The 22,572-nt window shown below is 45.1% G+C and overlaps 1 protein-coding gene across 2 annotated transcripts in view; it reads left to right on the forward strand.

Moving 5' to 3' along the window:
* SH3BP4 (SH3 domain binding protein 4) overlaps positions 1 to 22,572 on the forward strand; it is a 92,860-nt gene that overhangs the window by 30,146 nt on the left and 40,142 nt on the right. For both annotated transcript variants that reach the window (XM_040440577.1, XM_040440578.1), the window contains one exon: positions 11,131 to 11,326. In XM_040440577.1, coding sequence (XP_040296511.1) covers positions 11,209 to 11,326 — 118 coding nt within the window. In that variant the 5' untranslated portion in view covers positions 11,131 to 11,208. The remainder of the gene's footprint in view (positions 1 to 11,130; positions 11,327 to 22,572) is intronic.

Here is a 22,572-nt window from a genome sequence, read left to right on the forward strand (position 1 = left end):
CACACCTGGGACCCTCGCCGATCAGCTTTTTCTCTGCTCAAAAGCAGTATAGTATAGTATAGTATAGTGGCAGTGCTTGTTTTCGCAGCTCATTCCCATTCACTTCAATGTGGCTGAGCTGTGCCTAGGCCACATGACCGATGAACGTGATGTCACATGGACTCGGCTAAGCTATTGCGTGCACCAGTGCCTTCTCAAACAGCTGATCAGACCCCACCAATCAGATATTGGTGACCTATACAGAGCATAGGTCATCAGTATAAAAGCCTCAGAAAACCCCTTTAAGCATGTTCTCTGCTGCTCCATTTATCTCTATGGGATCTGCTGGAAATAGGATGCTGTATTTGGCAGTGTCTTATAGATGAATGGTCACTTTTATATACCTTGCAGATAAACCTTTCCCTGTCTTGCATAACATGAGATTATCTGTTGTCCTATTTAGAACATTTCTCTCGGAGAGGTTAATATGGTGATAAAACAAACATTGTGTACTTTTAAAAAAAATAAAATAAAAAAAAGGACCTGTAACCGATCCTCTTCTTAATGTGTTTTAGTAACTGCTTGCATTCCCTATGTATAGAATAGATGCTCCTGACTGGTTATTACTAGGGTGTTGCAAGAAGTTACTAAAACAGACCTGTCAGGAGAAGGGACAGCTCCTCTTTACAGGGGTTCTCCGTGAATTTAGAAAATGAAAATACTTAAATATTACTTTATTGTAAATATATTCCCATAGACCTTTCATAATGGCTCTTTTTGTCTAGGGAGCAATTATTAGGAGAAACAAAATGGCCGCGTCCTATTAGTACACACAAAACCTGTCCTAATCATACAGGAGGACAAGTTACTTCGCAACACTGAGCCAAAATGCTGCCTCGCCCTCCTCTCTGCTCTACTTGTCAGGGGTTATGATCCTGAATACAGATTATAAGAAATTTTACCTGATTCTCTTTGGGAATGGAGTCCATTAGGAGACATGAAGTACAGACAGGACAGACTGTGTTAATGGAGACTGCATACAAGTGCTGCTGTCCATGATCTACATCACCCCCACCCTCCTCTCTACTTCATGCCTCCTCATGAACTCCATTTCTACAGAGATTTAACTGAAGATCATATTAAACTGTATTCAGGATCATAGAAGATGATGAGGCAGCTCTTTGACTCACTGCTCTGAAGTAACATGTCCTCCTGTGTGATTAGGACAGGTTTTCTGTGTACTAATAGGATGGCGGCCATTTTATTTTCATTATAACTAATGAAAGGTATTTAGGAATATATTTATAATAAAGTAATATTTTAAGTATTTTAATTTTCCTAATTCCTGGAGAACCCCTTTAGGGTCCATTCACACGTCCGTAAGTGTTCTGCGGATCCGCAAAACACGGACACTGGCAATGTGCATTCCACAATTTGCGGACCGCACATCTCCAGCACTATAATAGAAAATGCCTAATCTTGTCCGCAATTGCGAAAAAGAATAGGACATGTTCTATTTTTTTGCGGAAACGGAAGCACGGATGTGGAAGTGCGGATCCGCGGATGCGGACAGCACATTCTGGCCCCATTGAAAATTAATGGGTCTGCACCCATTCCGCAAAATTGCGGAACGGATGCGGACCCATTTTGCGGACATGTGAATGGACCCTAAAGGCTACTTTCACACTAGTGTTTCTATTTTCTGGTATTAAAATCTGTCATAGGGTCTCAATACTGGAAAAAGAACGCTTCAGTTTTGTCCCCATTCAGTGTCAATGGGGACAAAACGTAACTGAACAGAACGGAATGCTCCAAAATGCATTCCGTTCCATTTGGTTGCATTCTCATACCAGAGAGGAAACCGCAGCATGCTGCGGTTTTCTTTCCCTCATGGGATGCGGAGGAAGACGGTTCAGTCATGACCCACAATGCAAGTCAATGGGGACGGATTTATCTGACACAATTTTAAAAAAGCATCCGTCCCCCATTGACTTTCAATGGAGGTAATGACGGATCCGTCTTGGCTGTGTTAAAGATAATACAACCGGATCCGTTCATAACTGATGCAGATGGTTGTATTAGTAACCTGAAGCATTTTTGCTGAACCCTGCCGGATCCAGCAAAACGCTAGTATGAAAGTAGCCTAAGCCAAACATGCAATCAATTAGAAAAGAATCAAAGCCTGAGGACAGACAGTTGCCCGAATACCGTAGACATTTAGGAGACACTTGGGTCCTTCCAGGAGCAGTTTTAAGGTGGCCATACACCTTGTTCTAAAGTTGATCAAAACAGTTGATTTAAACCAAAACAAACATCAGTTGAAGTTTTACAACAATCAATTGTTTTAGCCAACAACGGCCAAGCAATAAAGCTGGCCATACACATTAGATAGAAGTTGGTTGATGGTTGAACATCAGTTGAACAATCAACTGGTAAACATTAATTTCACAGATATGGCCCCACATGCTTCCATATTGGCCGTTACAGTTGCTCAAGTACCCATACATGTTCAATGAAATCGGTTGATGGTTGAAAGATCTTTCTTGGAATGTTCTTTCAAATAAAGATCTTTTCTTCATGAAAGATCTTTTTTTGAACAAAAGATCATTCATCCGACTATTGGGCGAAAATTAAAACGCGGCCGACTACAAATCATAATGATCTGGCATTGGTCGGGTAAATTTTTTTTTTGTTTTAGTTGAAATTGTCCATTTTGATCACCTTTAGACTAATGTGTATGCCCACCTTAAAGGGGTTCTTTGATAATTAATAAAATAAACTTCCTGAAAATACCTAATATTACTTTATTATAAATATATTCTCAAATACCTTTTATTAGTTATAAAGGCTCATTTTGTCTAGGGCGTAATCTTTAGGGGGAAAGAAAATGTCTGCCGTCCTATTAGTACACATAAAACCTGTCCTAATCACACAGGACAAGTCACTTCACAAGACTGAGCTAAAGAACTGCCTCTTCCTCCTCTCTGCTCTTCTTGTCAGGGATTATGATTCCAAATACAGATAAGATCTTCAGCTGAATCTCTGTAGGAATGGAGTTCATGAGGAGACATTAAGTACAGAGAGGAGGTGAGGCTGTGGCTAATGAGCAGCAGCACTTGTATGCAGTCTCCATTTTCACAGCCTGTCCTGTCCTTCCTCTGTGTACTTCATGGCTCCTCATGAGCTCCAGTCCTAGATCTTATCAGCTGTGTTCAGGATCATAATCCCTGACAAGTAGAGTAGGTGGGAAGGAAGAAGCAGCTCTTTAGCTCAGTGTTGTGAAGTAACTTGTCCTTGTGTGATTAGGACAGGTTTTGTATGTACTAATAGGATGGCGGCCATTTTTAATTTCCCTCATGATTGCTTCCTACAGAGTGGGAGTGAGAGTACAAATGAGCCATTATAACTAATGAAAGGTATTTAGGAATACATATTTGTAATAAATTTCAGTAATTTTATTAATTCCTAGAGAACCCCTTGAAGATCTTCCATTGACCTAAAGTTAAATTGATCCACAGAGCCCAAACTGGAAGAGGGTGTTGAATACCACTCCAGCAGAGTTTCTTGGAGAGGCATGTCAGAGGTTCTACCCCAGTCATTATCGCCACTATAGCACTTGGTAACTGTTGAAGATGTGAAGTTTGAGGTTCGTCCCCCATGATGGGAACGCTTTAGATCCCCTTTAGTAATGCCACTGCAATTGATCTGTCTACGAGTGGACTATGTTGTTTTAGTCAATTACTCGATTTTTGCTTTATAGGTGTGAGAATTATCTAAATTTTGCACTCAGAATCTCATAAAAATAAATGAATATTGCCTTGAAATGACTACCTGGCATATGTTTGCATAGCTTTTAGTGTGAGCAGTAAAGTATACACTGAAGTAGATACACTTACTGAGGGTTTATCTCTAGTGTAAAGTGGAGCTAGATCAGCAATAAAGTAAATTATGGTCTCCAAGCAAAACTGTGGATTGGAGTATGTATGTATATATGTGTGTGTGTGTGTGTGTGTGTGTGTGTGTGTGTGTGTGTATATATATATATTTCATTATTTTTTTTTTTTTATATTTAGCATTGGTCACTAGACCTAATGTGGTGATCTCCTGTTCTATACTGGTTACTTATCAGTAGCCATCGCATTATCATCACAGGCTGTATTACAATGACTAATATCACATCTGTATAGATTATACAGGATCCCCCATTCACGATAGGTGATATCACAGCTTATCTACTCCATCCTGACCTCTGCATCTGTGCCCCATGTGGCTGCCCTTTAAAGAACCGGAATCTTGCCATATTTTAATCCCAGTGGCTAGTGTGAAAACTGCATGATTCTAGGATTATTTTTAAAATCTCTAAGAATTTTTTTTAAACAATAACCCCAAAAAATTTGTTTAACCTAAAAAAAAATTTGGATTTATCAAAAGGTCATTTTCTGATGACATATTCCCCTTAATTTAAACAGTAAGATTAATTTAAAGGAGTGGTTCACCTCAGGGACAGGGACCTTTCTACAGACTCCCCAACCCCCCACCAGTGTGGCTGGACCTGAGGTGGTAATCATACCTACCTTATCTCCAAATGCTGGGTTCTGGTTCCATTGTTGCCTACAGGTCCCGGGTCTCCCGACATCAGCATCCGTGACCAATGCAAAGGGTAACTCGCCACCACTGCAGCGGTTATGTGACCCACGTCAAAACAGATGCCGACTGCAGGTCTTGGGTCGCCCTGCGTCAAGGCCACAGTGGATCTGAAACCCAGCTTCGAGGATCAGCTAAGTGTGATTACCTCCTCAGGTCCGACCACACCAGAGGTTCTGTAGAGAACGTCCATGAGGTGAATCGCTCCTTTAACCGCTTGCCGCCACGCTAACGCCGAAAGGCGTCATTGCGGCGGCTCCCCCAGGCTACGCTAACGCCAATAGGCGTCATCTCGCGTGAGCAGAGATTTCCTGTGAACGGGCGCTCACAGGAACGGAAGGTAAGAGAGTTGATCTCCAGCCTGCCAGCGGGCTGGAGATGTTTTTTTTTAACCCCTAACAGGTATATTAGACGCTGTTTTGATAACAGCGTCTAATATACCTGCTACCTGGTCCTCTGGTGGTCCCCTTTGTTTGGATCGACCACCAGAGGACACAGGTAGCTCAGTAAAGTAGCACCAAGCACCACTACACTACACTACACCCCCCCCCCCCCCCGTCACTTATTAACCCCTTATTAGCCCCTGATCACCCCATATAGACTCCCTGATCACCCCCCTGTCATTGATTACCCCCCCTGTCATTGATTACCCCCCTGTAAAGCTCCATTCAGACGTCCGCATGATTTTTACGGATCCACTGATAGATGGATCGGATCCGCAAAACGCATCCGGACGTCTGAATGAAGCCTTACAGGGGCATGATCAATGACTGGTGATCACCCCATATAGACTCCCTGATCACCCCCCTGTAAAGCTCCATTCAGATGTCCGCATGATTTTTACGGATGCACTGATAGATGGATCGGATCCGCAAAACGCATCCGGACGTCTGAATGAAGCCTTACAGGGGCATGATCAATGACTGTGGTGATCACCCCCCTATCATTGATTACCCCCCTGTAAAGCTCCATTCAGATGTCCGCATGATTTTTACGGATGCACTGATAGATGGATCGGATCCGCAAAACGCATCCGGACGTCTGAATGAAGCCTTACAGGGGCGTGATCAATGACTGTGGTGATCACCCCATATAGACTCCCTGATCACCCCCCTGTAAAGCTCCATTCAGATGTCCGCATGATTTTTACGGATGCACTGATAGATGGATCGGATCCGCAAAACGCATCCGGACGTCTAAATGAAGCCTTACAGGGGCATGATCAATGACTGTGGTTATCACCCCATATAGACTCCCTGATCAACCCCCCTGTCATTGATCAACCCCCCTGTCATTGATCAACCCCCCTGTCATTGATCAACCCCCCTGTCATTGATCAACCCCCCGTAAGGCTCCATTCAGACATTTTTTTGGCCCAAGTTAGCGGAATTATTATTATTTTTTTCTTACAAAGTCTCATATTCCACTAACTTGTGTCAAAAAATAAAATCTCACATGAACTCTCCATACCCCTCACGGAAACCAAATGCGTAAAATTTTTTAGACCTTTATATTCCAGACTTCTTCTCACGCTTTAGGGCCCCTAGAATGCCAGGGCAGTATAAATACCCCACATGTGACCCCATTTCGGAAAGAAGACACCCCCAGGTATTCCGTGGGGGGCATATTGAGTCCATGAAAGATTGAAATTTTTGTCCCAAGTTAGCGGAACGGGAGACTTTGTGAGAAAAAAATTAAAAATATCAATTTCCGCTAACTTGTGCCAAAAAAAAAAATTTCTATGAACTCGCCATGCCCCTCATTGAATACCTTGGGGTGTCTTCTTTCCAAAATGGGGTCACATGTGGGGTATTTATACTGCCCTGGCATTCTAGGGGCCCCAAAGCGTGAGAAGAAGTCTGGTATCCAAATGTCTAAAAATGCCCCCCTAAAAGGAATTTGGGCACCTTTGCGCATCTAGGCTGCAAAAAAGTGTCACACATCTGGTATCGCCGTACTCAGGAGAAGTTGGGGAATGTGTTTTGGGGTGTCATTTTACATATACCCATGCTGGGTGAGAGAAATATCTTGGTCAAATGCCAACTTTGTATAAAAAAATGGGAAAAGTTGTCTTTTGCCAAGATATTTCTCTCACCCAGCAAGGGTATATGTAAAATGACACCCCAAAACACATTCCCCAACTTCTCCTGAATACGGCGATACCACATGTGTGACACTTTTTTGCAGCCTAGGTGGGCAAAGGGGCCCATATTCCAAAGAGCACCTTTCGGATTTCACAGGTCATTTACCTACTTACCACACATTAGGGCCCCTGGAAAATGCCAGGGCAGTATAACTACCCCACAAGTGACCCCATTTTGGAAAGAAGACACCCCAAGGTATTCCGTGAGGGGCATGGCAAGTTCCTAGAATTTTTTATTTTTTGTCACAAGTTAGTGGAAAATGCTGATTTTGTATGAAAAAAAAAAAAAAAAAAAAAAATCATCATTTTCCACTAACTTGTGACAAAAAATAAAAACTTCCATGAACTCACTATGCCCATCAGCGAATACCTTGGGGTCTCTTCTTTCCAAAATGGGGTCACTTGTGGGGTAGTTATACTGCCCTGGCATTCTAGGGGCCCAAATGTGTGGTAAGGAGTTTGAAATCAAATTCTGTAAAAAATGACCTGTGAAATCCGAAAGGTGCTCTTTGGAATATGGGCCCCTTTGCCCACCTAGGCTGCAAAAAAGTGTCACACATCTGGTATCTCCGTACTCAGGAGAAGGTGGGGAATGTGTTTTGGGGTGTCATTTTACATATACCCCTGCTGGGTGAGAGAAATATCTTGGCAAAAGACAACTTTTCCCATTTTTTTTTATACAAAGTTGGCATTTGACCAAGATATTTATCTCACCCAGCATGGGTATATGTAAAAAGACACCCCTAAACACATTCCTCAACTTCTCCTGAATACAGAGATACCAGATGTGTGACACTTTTTTGCAGCCTAGGTGGGCAAAGGGGCCCATATTCCAAAGAGCACCTTTCGGATTTCACAGGTCATTTTTTACAGAATTTGATTTCAAACTCCTTACCACACATTCGGGCCCCTAGAATGCCAGGGCAGTATAACTACCCCACAAGTGACCCCATTTTGGAAAGAAGAGACCCCAAGGTATTCGCTGATGGGCATAGTGAGTGCCCCCTCATTTCTATATATATTCCATAGTGAGTTCATGGAAGTTTTTATTTTTTGTCACAAGTTAGTGGAATATGAGACTTTGTATGAAAAAAAAAAAATCATCATTTTCCACTAACTTGTGACAAAAAATAAAAAGTTCTATGAACTCACTATGCCCATCAGCGAATACCTTAGGGTGTGTACTTTCCGAAATGGGGTCATTTGTGGGGTGTTTGTACTGTCTGGCCATTGTAGAACCTCAGGAAACATGACAGGTGCTCAGAAAGTCAGAGCTGCTTCAAAAAGCGGAAATTCACATTTTTGTACCATAGTTTGTAAACGCTATAACTTTTACCCAAACCATTTTTTTTTTTACCCAAACATTTTTTTTTTATCAAAGACATGTAGAACTATAAATTTAGAGCAAAATTTCTATATGGATCTCGTTTTTTTTTGCAAAATTTTACAACTGAAAGTGAAAAATGTCATTTTTTTTTGCAAAAAAATCGTTAAATTTCGATTAATAACAAAAAAAGTAAAAATGTCAGCAGCAATGAAATACCACCAAATGAAAGCTCTATTAGTGAGAAGAAAAGGAGGTAAAATTCATTTGGGTGGTAAGTTGCATGACCGAGCAATAAACGGTGAAAGTAGTGTAGTGCCGATTTGTAAAAAAGGGCCTGGTCTTTAGGGGGGTATAAACCTGTGGTCCTTAAGTGGTTAAAGTGGCATGAAATAAATATAAAAAATAATGTGGTCAATCATAAGACAGTATGAAGAATTTTCTGTTAGGGCATATGGACGTCAGCTGTAGCATGCCACAGTTTATTTATTTTGTAATCTGAGGAGTGCAGCGATACAGTGAAGAGTCCTCTTACAAGGGGTATTGCAGCCACGAACAAGCCCCACGGCAATACAAAAGTTAAAGGGCCTGGTGCACAGTAAATGAGGGACAAATCACAGTCGTGTTCCTTCACCATCCTTGCAGTTTGCATTTTTAAACAGTTTGATGTGCTGCCAAAAAATTTGGATTTTTGGTACCACATGAACTATATGATCACCCGACATAGAAGTGATTGCTCACTAGCAAATGGCCTTTATCATATAGAGAAAGTTAATACGAGGCACTTACTAATGTATTGTGATTGTCCATATTGTCTCCTTTGCTGGCTGGATACATTTTTCCATCTCCTTATACACCACTCGTTTCCAGAGGTTGCAGCCAGCGCAAATATGAGGTGGCTGGGACAGGAGCTGCTGCCCATGGATGTCTATGCGCACTCCCACATTCCCGGCCACCAAAGAGGCCAGAGTTTTTTTCCTATAGAGTACAAGCACGGCTATCGCTGATGGACTGCATGGTGGTCGTAACCCCTGGAAGTACAATGTGATGAGAAAAATGAATCAAGCTGGCAAAGGAGGCAATATGGACAATCACAATACATTAGTAAATGCCTTGTAATAACTTTCTCTACATGATAAATGCTATTTGCTGAAGTGAGACAACCCCTTCCATCTGGTGCTTAGCAGCACATTCACACGGGATGTTTATCTAGAACAAGGGTTTGCATGTGTTGTAACATCTAAGACCATATGCAGTATGTTTCGGGCTCTATACGGCTGTTTTTGGGAGGCCTAGCTCTAGTTGGCTTGTAGGGCAAGCTGCACTCTTACCAGATTTTAACGGTATTTATTTACATATGACCTAATTGTGAGTATAATGGCTCTGCCTATTTTGATGTCAATAGTTTTGCATGGTCCCAGCAATCTTCCATCAGGGGTTATATCTGTAGGGCTGTTCTGTACTTTGGGTACGTTCACATATGTGGCCCGAACTCCAGTAGCCTGTTCTGGCAGAGGCTGGACACTATGGTGTCCCCATTTAACTATAATGGGATCCAACGGGGATCTGGTCGCTTTCTGGCATAAATGCTGGATTTCGGCCGGACAAGAAATACTGCATGCGGTTTTTGACCGGATAGTAAACTCTAGTAGTCTGTTCCTTTACCGGAGCAGAATACCAGCATATGTGAACCAACCCTAAGTTCTTTTTGATAACTAATTTATTCATCTACTTGTGGCTAATATTTTGTGTTGTGTGGTGGGAGATTAAATTCTAGTGTCCAGTAGTTCAGGCTCGCTGGCACTACCATGAAGCAGGTGTTAGCATGAAGAGCAGGATGCGTGCAGGAACATAGTTACTGTCTGCTACTTGTTATGGATTTACTGGCAAACATCAGCCAGTTTAAAGCAACCCTCTGGTTCAAGAAAAAATAATTCCACATTAACTAGGGAGCAAACAGAACACTTACCTGGTGACCTCCTTTTGATCTGCAAATCCACCACCTCCCGGGCTCCTCTTTTGTCATCCAAGATGGCCACACCGCTTCTCTGACTACCTGATGCATACTGTGCATTTGGTAATCCAAGACCATTTCTACTGCCCTTGGCTTGGCCAGAACTGCTCACGTGAACAGTACTTGCCAATCCAAGGGCAGCGGGAAGTGTCTTGGATTACCAAATGCATCGTATGCATCAGTTAGTCAGAGTAGCGGTGTGGCCATCTTGGTTAACAGACGAGGAGCCCGGGAACCGGCTGAACTGCAGCTGAAAAGATGAAAAAAGATCAGTATGTAAATGTTCTATTCATTGCCCGGATATAAAATCTCAATAGAGAAAATCTGGCAGCTCTCTCCAAGGCAAATGTAGGGTGCCCGCGGTAGTCCCTCGATTCAGGACGGAAGACAGCAAAGAAAGTCCGCAGCACTCCTTGAAAGATAAAATGTGCTCTTTATTCACACATATCAAATGTTGACAACATTTCGGTTCTCTCACAGAACCTTTCTCAAGTCAGGTCATTTTATCTTTCAAGGAGTGCTGCGGACTTTCTTTGCTATATCTATCTATCTGAAGGGTCGTTTTAAGGAGAGGCTGTAGGTTCTCCTCTGACGTTGGGTTCTTGGGTAGTAAGTCTGCAGTTGGATTTTCAACTCCACCTCCATTCTGCATATGGTTTAAGTGTTTCTGGAGTCAGACAAAATGTATATTATATGTGTTTAATATACTATTATATGTTAGATGGGAAATATTGTTGTTCTTGGTGAGCTCCTTTTCTATACTTCTTATGACGGCAATCTAAATTGTGAAAGATGGTTCCATTACCGGCAGCAGAATTGTTGGGTTCTATTTTGCAAAGACCAGAGAGAGTAGGAATAATTTTTTTGACCTGTAGAAATTTTTTCTAGTCTAACGAAAAAGCAAACTTGGACCAACTATTCTGCTATTGAAACCTGTGCTTGTATCCATGTGACATTTCTACTAACTTCAATCAGTACATTGCTGGGTCTTCCATTGCCTAACAAACTTACCTTTGTCATCTCTAGCTGCCTCCCATCTCCAGAGTGGATATTGTAAGAGTGATCCAGGAGGATATGTTGCCCTGACTGAGGAGAATCAACAAGATGGCTGCACAAAAGATCCGATCCGCTAATGCCAACGGCCTGCCGCGCTGCAAGTCTGAAGGAACACTCATTGATATTAGTAGCAGTGCCCCTGATGAAAGCCTTAGTGATGTCAAGGGTGAGCAAAAAATGTGTATTTTACTTTTTATATGCTTATATTTCATTGAATATCAAAAAGAGAAAGGAAACTGAGCTTTAAATACATTTGTGTGAACGAGTCCTTACATAGTTCATTGCACAACAAATCGCAGACACCTGGAATGTTTGTTTACATTGACTATTTCACCCCTGTATCTGGTCCTCTCTTGATTAGGCCAAATATAGCCCCCTCCCATCTTGTTCACACTTGATTGAACACTGAGTGGTATAAATCTAAGTCCTTAGGTCTTTCAGACCTTGGTCTTTTCAATGCAACATCTTTGAAGTGCAACTCTTTAAGTGCACATACCGAATTATACCAGAATGTAACCAAAAGGGGACCAAAGGTAATAACAGAAATAGTTAATGCAAACAATGTTTCAATCTTTCATCTTACTCTTCTCACTTTTCCAAAACCTCCTGAAATACCCCCGCATCCATTCACCCAGCAAGGAACTATTTATCTCTTCCTCCATCTTACCTTATCTCTCTCTGCTTGCACAAACCTGTTTGGCAACGCAAGACACTTCCTTCCCAAACACACACAGATACCTCATGCCCTCTCTTATTCTCACCTAACACTTTTTCTGCTTCTCCTCATTCCTGGTGATCTCTCCAAATCCAGGCACCCCTCAGCAAATCCCCACTATCACCTCTACCTCCTACTACAAATTTCCACAACCTTTACACCTAATAACCATTCCTCTGACCCCTGCTCTTTTGGTTCCTCTTGCAGGAGCATTATGTAATGCATGCTCTGTCTGTAACCAACTGTCCTACATTCATGACCTCTCCATCTCTCAAAAACTTTCCTTTCTCGGTCTCACAGAAAAATGGGTGACACCTCCTCCCCTGCTGCACTCTCCTATAGCGGATTTCATTGCACTCGCACACCACCGCCCCGGCTGAAAACATGGTGGAGTTGGTCTTCTCCTATCGGACACCAGCTCCTACAGCCCAACTCCATTGCCACCCTCCATTACACTCCCTTCATTTGAAGAACTCTGTTTGCTTCTACTCTCCCTCCAACCTACAAGTAGCTGTCATTTACCGCCCCCAGGCCCGGCCACAATGTTTCTTGACGACTTTAACACCTGGCTCCTATACTTTCTGCCGACATCCCCACTATCATTATGGGTGACTTTAACATCCCTATTGCCACCTGCCACTCAGCCACCTCTAAACTCCTATCACTCTCTTCTCTCCTTCGGCCTCTTACAGTGGTCTTCCTCTCCCACCCACAGAGATGGTCACACTCTGGATCTGATTTTTACCCACCTCTGCTCCCTATCCAACCTTTCTAATTCGCCTCTCCCCCTATCCGACCACAACCTACTCACCTTCTCTTCACTGGTCTCTTCTGCAGCTCCCCCGGTCCACACACTAACACACCACCGCAGGAACCTTAAACATCTCGACTTTCGCTTGCTTTCTGACTCTCTTCTGCCACTCTCTCTACCATTTGTTTCCTCCAAGACCCAGGTACTGCAACCACCCTATATAATACCACAATAAGTAAAGCTCTGGACATTGTTGCCCCCTTCACACACAACAAAACCCGAAAAATCAACAGACAACCCTGGCACACCAACCTGACCAAAAAACTAGCTTCCAGGGCTGCTGAGCGGCGATAGCAGTGATACTAAGGGTCACTTCACCACATACAAGCTATCCCTCCTCCTTTTGAAATCCTCACTTGCTGATGCAAAACAGGCCTACGTCTCTTCTCTCATATCTTCCCTGAACCACAGCCTTAAACAACTTTTTAACACTTTTAACTCCCTTCTCTGTCCCCCAGCGCCCCCACTTTCTCCTCTCATCTCGGCTGAGGACTTTGCCACATACTTCAAACAAAAGATGGTCAACATCAGAAAAGGCTTCAGTACACAGTCCCCACAGACCCCTCTACACAACTGCTCGGTCCTCTTCTCCCCAAACCTGCTTCCCCACCATTACAGAAGAAAAACTCTCCACTCTACTCTCCAGATCACATCTCACCACCTGTGCACTTGACCCGATCCCATCCCACCCCACCTAATCCCTAACCTCACCACAGTGTTTATCCCAGCTCTAACTCATCTCTTCAACCTATTACTAACCTCTGGTGTCTTCCCCACTGGTTTTAAACATGCTACCATTACACCCATCCTCAAAAAGCCTTCACTTGACCCATCATCTTTGTCCAGTTACCACCCCATATCACTTCTTCCATATGCCTCCAAAGCTACTTTAACAACATGTCCATTCTGAACTGTCCTCTCATCTCTCCACCTGCTCCCTCTTTGACCGGCTACAATCTGGCTTCCGACCCCACCACTCAACTGAGACTGCCCTCACCAAAGTCACCAATGACCTACTAACTTTGTCCTCCTTCTCCTTGACCTGTCCTCTGCCTTTGACACTGTCGACCACTCCCTTCTGTTACAAACTCTCTTATCTCTTGGCATCACTGACCTGGCCCTCTTCTGGATTGCATCACACCTCACAGACCAGTCATTTAGCGTCCCCCACTCTCACACCACCTCCTCGTCTCATTCCCTCTCTGTTGGTGTCCCGCAAGGCTCTGTCCTATGACCCCTGCTCTTCTCTATCCACCCTTTCAGCCTGGGACAGCTCAGAGTCCCATGACTTTCAGTATCACATTTATGCTGACGACACACAAATCCACCTCTCTGGTCCAGACATCACCACCTTACTATCCAGAATCCCACAATGCCTATCTTCCATATCCTCCATTTTCCTCTCCCTTTCTAAAACGTAACATGGATAAAACCGAATTCATTATCTTTCCCCCATCTTGCCCCCCCCCCCTCAATCATAATCAATGGCTGCGCACACTCCTCGGTCAACCAAGTCGCTGCCCTCTCCTTCCGACTGCACATCCAAGCCCTTTCCACCAACTGCCGCCTCCAACTCGGACATCTCCCGCATCAACTTTCAGTCTGCGAAAATGCTTGTACATGCCCTCATCATCTCCCACCTAGACTACTGCAACATCCTCCTCTGTGGCCTTCCATCTAGCACTCTCGCACCCCTCCAATCTATCTTCAACTCTGCTGCCCGACAAATCCACCTCTCACCCTGTTGCTCCTCTGCCAATCCATTCACTGGCTCCCCATTGTCCAGCGAATAGTTCAAAATACTAACAAATACACTGCCTGTCCAAAAAAAAAAAGTTGCCACTAAAAAGCCTTTGATTACAGCACTCATTCGCTGTGGCATTATTTCGATAAGCTTCTGCAATGTCACAAGATTTATTTCCATCCAGTGTTGCATTAATTTTTCACCAAGATCTTGCATTGATGATGGTAGAGTCTGACCGCTGCGCAAAGCCTTCTCCAGAACATCCCAAAGATCCTCAATGGGGTTAAGTTCTGGACTCTGGTGGCCAATCCATGTGTGAAAATGATGTCTCGTGCTCCCTGAACCACTCTTTCACAATTTGAGCCCGATGAATCCTGGTATTGTCATCTTGGAATATGCCCGTGCCATCAGGAAAGAAAAAAATCAATTGATGGAATAACCTGGTCATTCGGTATGGTCAGGTAGTCAGCTGACCTTATTCTTGCAGCACATACTGTTGCTGAATCTAGACCTGACCAAATGCAGCAACCCCAGATCATAGCACTGTCCCCACGGGCTTGTACAGTAGGCACTAGGCATGATGGGTGCATCGCTTTATCTGCCTGCCATCTTACCCTGATGCGCCCATCACTCTGGAACAGGGTAAATCTGGACTCATCAGACCACATGACCTTCTTCCATTGCTCCAGAGTCAAATCTTTATGCTCCCTAGCAAATTGAAGCCTTTTTTTCTGGTTTGCATCACTGATTAGTGGTTTTCTTACAGCTACACAGCTGTTCAGTCCCAATCCCTTGAGTTCCCTTGCATTGTGCGTGTAGAAATGCTCTTACTTTCACTATTAAACATAGCCCTGAGTTCTACTTTTTTTCTTCGATTTGATTTCACCAAACGTTTGTGATCGCCGATCATGATCATTCAGTATTTTTTCCCCGCCACATTTCTTCCTCGAATACGATGGGTCCCCACTATCCTTCCAGTTTTTAATAATGCGTTGGACAGTTCTTAACCCAATTTTAGTAGTTTCTGCAATCTCCTTAGATTTTTTTTTTTTCAGCTTGATGCATGCCAATGATTTGACTCTTCTCAAACAGACTAACGTCTTTTCCACGACCACGAGATGTCTTTCGACATGGTTGTTTAAGAAATGAGAAGCAACTCATTGCACCAATTGGGGTTGAATAACTTATTGCCAGCTGAAAGATAATTGCCCATGCAGTAATTATCCAATAGGAGGCTTATAACTATTTGCTTAGTTAAATTCAGGTGGCGCTTTTTTTTTTGGACAGGCAGTGTACATACAAAGCTGTCCACAACCCACCTCTTCAGACAAGCCTACAACCAGTGACCCTGCTCCCTCTATACTGCTGTGACCAACTTCACCCTCACCTACTGTGTCCTTCTCCCATACCATGTAGCTTGTAAGCACTCACGGGCAGGGCCCTCTCTCCTTCTGTACCAGTTTGTAACTCGTCTTGTTCATGCTTAGTGTAATTGTCTATATTATGTATACCCCTTTTCATATGTACAGCGCTATGGAATGAATGGTGCTTTAATAATTAATAATAACTAACAATGTTTTTGGTGACATCTTTCCTTTTTAAAGCCTGTATTACAAAGGGGAAGCATTCCCTCCCAGCAATTACCTGCTAGCTAGCAGAGGAGACCTTTTGCTATTATATGCAGCAATCTTTTCCACAGTATGGGGAGGAGTGATCGCTATGCCATCGCTCGTCCCCATGCTGTCTAGTGGTTTGCCAACAGCAGATCATAATTAGACAGCACAATCTGCTGCCGGCAAATGATGATTTTTAGGCGTGCTTTGCGTCTGGCAGTATTACACTGGAAGATGATTGCTAATGAGTGTTCATACAAATGCTTCTTAGCAATTATCTGCTGAAAAATCATCAGGTGTAATATAGCCTTAAGCATGAAGTTAAGCTAAACTTACTACAAGGAGTTTTTGTGTCATTTTGTTAGATGGGGAAAGATCAATATGCTTGTCTTTGCACAGTGATCTGGGCAGTTTCTGTACCTGAACTAAAAGCAACCAAGGTCATTTATACATAAACATCAGCCTTTCCACAGATACGAAGACGTGCCCTGCACCATTGACTGTCTCTAGGAAGTGTGGGATTGGCTTCTGTAAACACACATTTCTTCTTTTTAACCACCTCAGCTCCCCTAGCTTAAACCCCCTTAATGACCAGACCACTTTTTACAATTCTGCACTACACTACTTTCACGGTTTATTGCTCAGTCATACAACTTACCACCCAAATGAATTTTACCTCCTTTTCTTCTCACTAATAGAGCTTTCATTTGGTGGTATTTCATTGCTGCTGACATTTTTTGATATTAATCGAAATTTACCGAAATTTTTGCAAAAAAAAGACTTTTCACTTTCGGTTGTAAAATTTTTCAAATAAGTGGTAGGCAATTAAGAGTGCCGCATTTGTGTGAGGGGAGGCGGGGCGTTCACTATTTAAACCTGGCCCTCCTCCCCCCACTTGTCGGTTCGAACGATTTCGAATCGGCTTGTGGGTTGGTGCCAGAGAAGGGCGTGTGTCACTGGAGGATCGGCTGCGTCGGGCTCGTCGCTACGGTGATTAGGTAGGCAGGGTGGCTTGTACACCCGTCTCGCTATGTATAACATGTGGGGCTGCCGAGCGTGCCGCCGGTCCCCAGCTGCGATGGAGACTGCCCGCACTCCCGATCGCTTCCGGCACCCCGATACAGGCACCCCGATCTGCTCCAGGCCCTGCGCCAAGCACCCCCGCTCCCACATGCAGCGTCCCCCAGGCGGGCACCCCTCACCTGTAGCTCAGCAGCGACGGGTCACGACGTCCGCTCGCATACCCTGAGCATCGGTCACGCCGGCCGTCGGCTCCACGATGCAGCGTCATATATCACTCACTCCCGTATCAGAACATAAACCTTTGTTCCACCGTAGAGGAAAACTCCGTCCGTTCACACAGGGATCTATTCATTAGCTGCAATCAGTAAGTGGAGGTCCAGCTGCAGGATCAGGGGGCGGAAGCTGAAACCTATAGGCGATTAATACGCCGCGGCTTTCCCTGTACAAATAGTCGATAGCGGTGGGCACGGGATGCAATGTTCCACATGGCGGAGCGCAAATCCCTCACAGCCGATCCTGATGCACGTTCTCCTGGTAATTACAATTAGCGAGGCAGTGAAGGTGGACATGCTTATGTGACTTTCAGTCATGTCTAGGAATCCGCTGCAGAATAAACTCGTCTTCTTTACTGCGCCAAACTCAGGCAAGACAAGATAAGCAGATACTCAGACATGTGCACTGTATAACAAGTTATGATTTCAATGGTTAATTCTAACCTAGAAGGGAATCACTGGCTTGCTGCGCTCCAGCAGGTCCTGGCTTGATAGAGGGCGACACCTACAGGCCCATACTGGTACTGCAGTCCAGGTGCAGGGCTCCTCTGCTCAGGCACAGTGGCTAGGTACTAAGGCAGGAGTAAAAAAAAAAAAAAAAAAAAAAAAAAATTTTTTAAATAAATTTGGAATATGTTCAAGGATCAAATATAAAGAGGGCTTCAAGGAGGGGGGCTGGCCACATCACTTTGCGCACGCAGCCGGGCCGCCCGTAAGCCCATACGGTCAGTCAGGGGGTTGGTTCGGGCGCAGTCACAATAATCCGGTGGTTAGCTAGGGAGCGGTGGCATGAGTGAAGGGTCGCCCAGCCGGCGTGCGCTCACTCACACGTCTGTCCTTGGTTATTCAGGTCCACAGGTGGTGGGCTAACTTACGATACTGTGGGGTTCGTGGCTGTCATGGCCGCCAGGTGAGTCAGGGGTGGTGCATGCGGGGTCCAACCCCCTCTTTTCTCCTGCATAGGCTTGGGGGACGGGGGATGGTGGACTATTATGTCCAGGCCTCTGGCGCATCTCTTACAGGGTGGCGCCTACAGTCGTGGCCTTTGGTGGGGGGGAAAAGAAAAAAAAAAAAAAAAAAATAAATAAATAAATAAATAAAAATGGTATAGATAGGAATGTTGCTTTGCCAGGTCTGTCACGACTACAGACTCGTTATAAAGTCCTGCCACGACTGCAGGCATCAGTCTGTCACGACTACAGACCCGTTATAAAGCCCTGCCACGACTGCAGGCATCAGTCTGTCACGACTACAGACCCGTTATAAAGCCCTGCCACGACTGCAGGCATCAGTCTGTCACGACTACAGACTCGTTATAAAGTCCTGCCACGACTGCAGGCATCAGTCTGTCACAACTACAGACCCGCTCTAAAGCCCTGCCACGACTGCAGGCCCAAATCCGTTACGACTACAGACTCATTATTAAGACCGGCCACGACTGCAGGCATTGGTCTCATGTCAACAGACTCACGAGGTAATACTACCACGTCTACAGGCGATGGTCCGTTACCGCTACTCTCGATGTAGGGTCCCCTCACGACTACAGGGGCTAGTCGGTCACATCCACAGACTCAGTCGCACTCCCGTTAACTACAGGCACTGGGTGGGCATCTACGGGTAGTTGCGTCACGACTACGCACGTGGGTCAGCCACGGCCTGGGAGGTCAGCCTTCACAGTCACAGGTAGGTCCAGTTAGGCTTCAGTCTCCCAGCGGGTTCCAGTCACAATAACCAGCCCCTAGGTGAGGGGGGCACTCCCGCACCGGCGCACAATGCCAGGGAGCTGTGCGGCTCCTCACGCGGCACACGGTTCAAACCAGCGGGGGCCGGGGCCCACGGTAAAGGAAGGGCTTCCTCTGATCCGGTGCACATTGCCAGGGAGCGGCGCTGCTCCCCACGCGGTACGAGTGTCCAGCCGGCGGTGGGTCGGCCCTAGCTGAGGAGGGGGGCTCCCCCGCACTGGTGCATTCTGCCAGGGAGCAGCGTGAGCTCCCCACGCGGCTGGGGGGTAAGGCTCCTCATCTTCAATAAAGTCTGGCATGGGCCGCCGTGCCGTTAGGTAGGCAGGGATCAGGGGAAGGAGTACTAGGCTCGGTCAGAGGGAGCAGATCATAGGCGGTGGCTGGCTTCCTGCTGCCGGCCGTACATAAGGTGCCAAGGGGGTTAGTTAGGCACAGGATGTTAGTTAGTCCGTGCAGGTGATCTGCATTATACCATGCTCTTCATGCTCGTACTCAGAGCTGTGCCCATACGGGAGCTGCTTAAGTGGTTGATAGTGAAAAAAAAAAAAAATACATTTTTGAGTCTCTCACGCATGGCTTCTCCGTGTTAGTTTTACACATACGGATCCGCCATTAGAGTCTCTCACGCCTGGCTTCTCCGTTTTAGGTTTACACATATGACTCCGCCATTAGAGTCTCTCACGCATGGCTTCTCCGTTTTAGTTACACATATGACTCCGCCATTAGAATCTCTCACGCATGGCTGCTCCGTTTTAGGTTACACATATGACTCCGCCATTAGTCTCTCACGCATGGCTTCTCCGTTAGGTTGGCACATATGACTCCTAGAATCTCTCACGCATGGCTGCTCCGTTTTAGCTTTACACATATGACTCTGCCATTAGAGTCTCTCACGCATGGCTTCTCCGTTTTAGGTTGGCACATATGACTCCGCCATTAGAATCTCTCACGCATGGCTGCTCCGTTTTAGGTTACACATATGACTCCGCCATTAGAGTCTCTCACGCATGGCTTCTTGGTGTGAGTTTTGCACGTACGACTCCGCCATTAGTCTCTCACGCATGGCTGCTCCGTTTTGGGTTTGCACATGTGACTCCGCCATTGGAGTCTCTCACGCATGGCTTCTCCGTTTTGGGTTGCACATGTGGCTCCACCATTGGTCTCTCACGCATGGCTTCTCCGTTTAGGTTCACACATATGTCTCCGCCATTGGAGTCTCGCGCATGGCTTCCCTGTTTTGGGTTGCAAATATGACTCCGCCATCTGAGTCTCTCACGCATGGCTTCTCCGTTTTAGTTTTACATATATGACTCCACCATTAGAGTCCCTCACGCAGAGCTTCTCCGTTTTAGTTTTACACATATGACTCTGCCATTAGTCTCTCACGCATGGCTCCGCCATTAGTCTCTCGCGCATGGCTTCTCCGCTTTAGGTTTACACACAGGACTCCGCCATTAGAGTCTCTCACGCATGGAGGTAAAAAAAAAAAATTAAAAAAAAAATTCCTCAGCAGGCCCGTAGCTAAGAGACTGATGGCCAATTCCTTGGCCAGTAATACTCTGAGGGCTTACAAGACAGCTTGGCGCCTGTTTCAGACATATGAGAACACCTACCCGGCCACCGGCGGCCTATCACTCACCTATTGGGCTTTGTCGGGGTTTTTGCCACTCTCAATTAAACCTGTCCTATAGCATTGTTAACTATACATGGCAGGTATTCAGCACCATTGGTACAGGCTACATCCGGACCTACCGTCACTCTTCTCCGCCCACCCGATCAAAGCGGCGTCGAAGGGTTCGCGCAAGATGTCTGTTGTGAAACTACATGGGCGTCAGCCATTTACCGGTAGCTTGTTCAGGCCGTGACAGGCAAACTGCAGAGGCAAACCGTTCGGGCCGCAGGTTAGCGCTCTGGTAGAAACAGCCTTGTACCTGGCTTTCCATGGATTCCTCAGGTCAGGCGAGCTCATGGGCACCAATACACTGGCTGGGTGCTTGCGGAAAGGTCAGCTCATCCGGCGCGGGTCCATCTATGTCCTCACCTTGGCCTCGTCCAAGACGTCACGGCCGGGGCAATCAGTGGCGGTCAGATACTTTCCCACGGACAGCAGATGGTGTCCGATGCAGGCCTTGGAGGCTTGGCTGCGTAGTATTTAGTCCAAGCGGCATGTTCTCCCGTACTCGAACTAGGCAATGCCCGGCTAACCACCGCGGCCTTTCTTACGTACATTCAGGTTAGTTGACAGGTTCAGGGGTCGGTCCTCGCTGGATCACAGGACATTCCTTCAGCATGGGCGCGGCAGCGGCGGCGTCCATGCATAAGGTGCCAGTACATATCATCAAACGGTTGGGTCGTCGGAGTTCCGCGTGTTCCATGCATAATATCCCGGATCCTTATACGAAATATCATTGGCTTTCGAGTTTTGGTCTGTAGTTTCTGTTATCAAGTTTTCAAACTCCTATGCATGATTCTTTTGGCCCCTTTAGGCTACCCTTCGATAAGCAGTTCCGGCATAACTCTGCTGCTTCTAGGTTGGGGGGGTGGAGTATAGGCTTAGGTAGGGTACCCTCTCAGCATGAGCCGATCCGAGCACAAAACTACGTTTCTATATAAATTTTTCTCAAAATGTATTGTTCTACATGTCTTTGATAAAAAAAAAAAAGCAATAAGTGTATATTTATTGGTTTGGGTAAAAGTTATAGCGTTTACAAACTATGGTACAAAAATGTGAATTTCCGCTTTTTGAAGCAGCTCTGACTTTCTGAGCACCTGTCATGTTTCCTGAGGTTCTACAATGCCCAGACAGTAAAAACACCCCACAAATGACCCCATTTCGGAAAGTAGACACCCTAAGGTATTCGCTGATGGGCATAGTGAGTTCATAGAAGTTTTTATTTTTTGTCACAAGTTAGCGGAAAATGATGTTGTTTTTTTTTTTGTTGTTTTTTTTTCTTACAAAGTCTTATTCCACTAACTTGTAAAAAAAAAAAACTTCCATCACGAAATACCTTGGGGTGTCTTCTTTCTAAAATGAGGTCACTTGTGGGGTATTTATACTGCCCTAGCATTTTAGGGGACCTAAAGCGTGAGAAGTAGTTTGGAATCCAAATGGGTAAAAAATGCCCTGTGAAATCCTAAAGGTGCTCTTTAGAATTTGCTCCCCTTTGGGCACCTAGGCTGCAAAAAAGTGTCACACATGTGGTATCGCCGTACTCAGAAGAAGTAGGGCAATGTGTTTTGGGGTGTATTTTTACATATACCCATGCTGGGTGAGAAAAGTCAACTTTTCCCATTTTTTTCTTTTTATACAAAGTTGTCATTTTAGAGATATTTCTCTCACCCATCATGGGTATATGTAAAAAGACACCCCAAAACACATTGCCCAACTTCTCCTGAGTACGGCGATACCACATGTGTGACACTTTTTTTGCAGCCTAGGGGCGCAAAGGGGCCCAAATTCCTTTTAGGAGGGCATTTTTAGACATTTGGATT

The sequence above is a fragment of the Bufo bufo genome, chromosome 7 (assembly GCF_905171765.1).
Source record: "Bufo bufo chromosome 7, aBufBuf1.1, whole genome shotgun sequence".
Classification (NCBI taxonomy): Eukaryota; Metazoa; Chordata; class Amphibia; order Anura; family Bufonidae; genus Bufo; species Bufo bufo.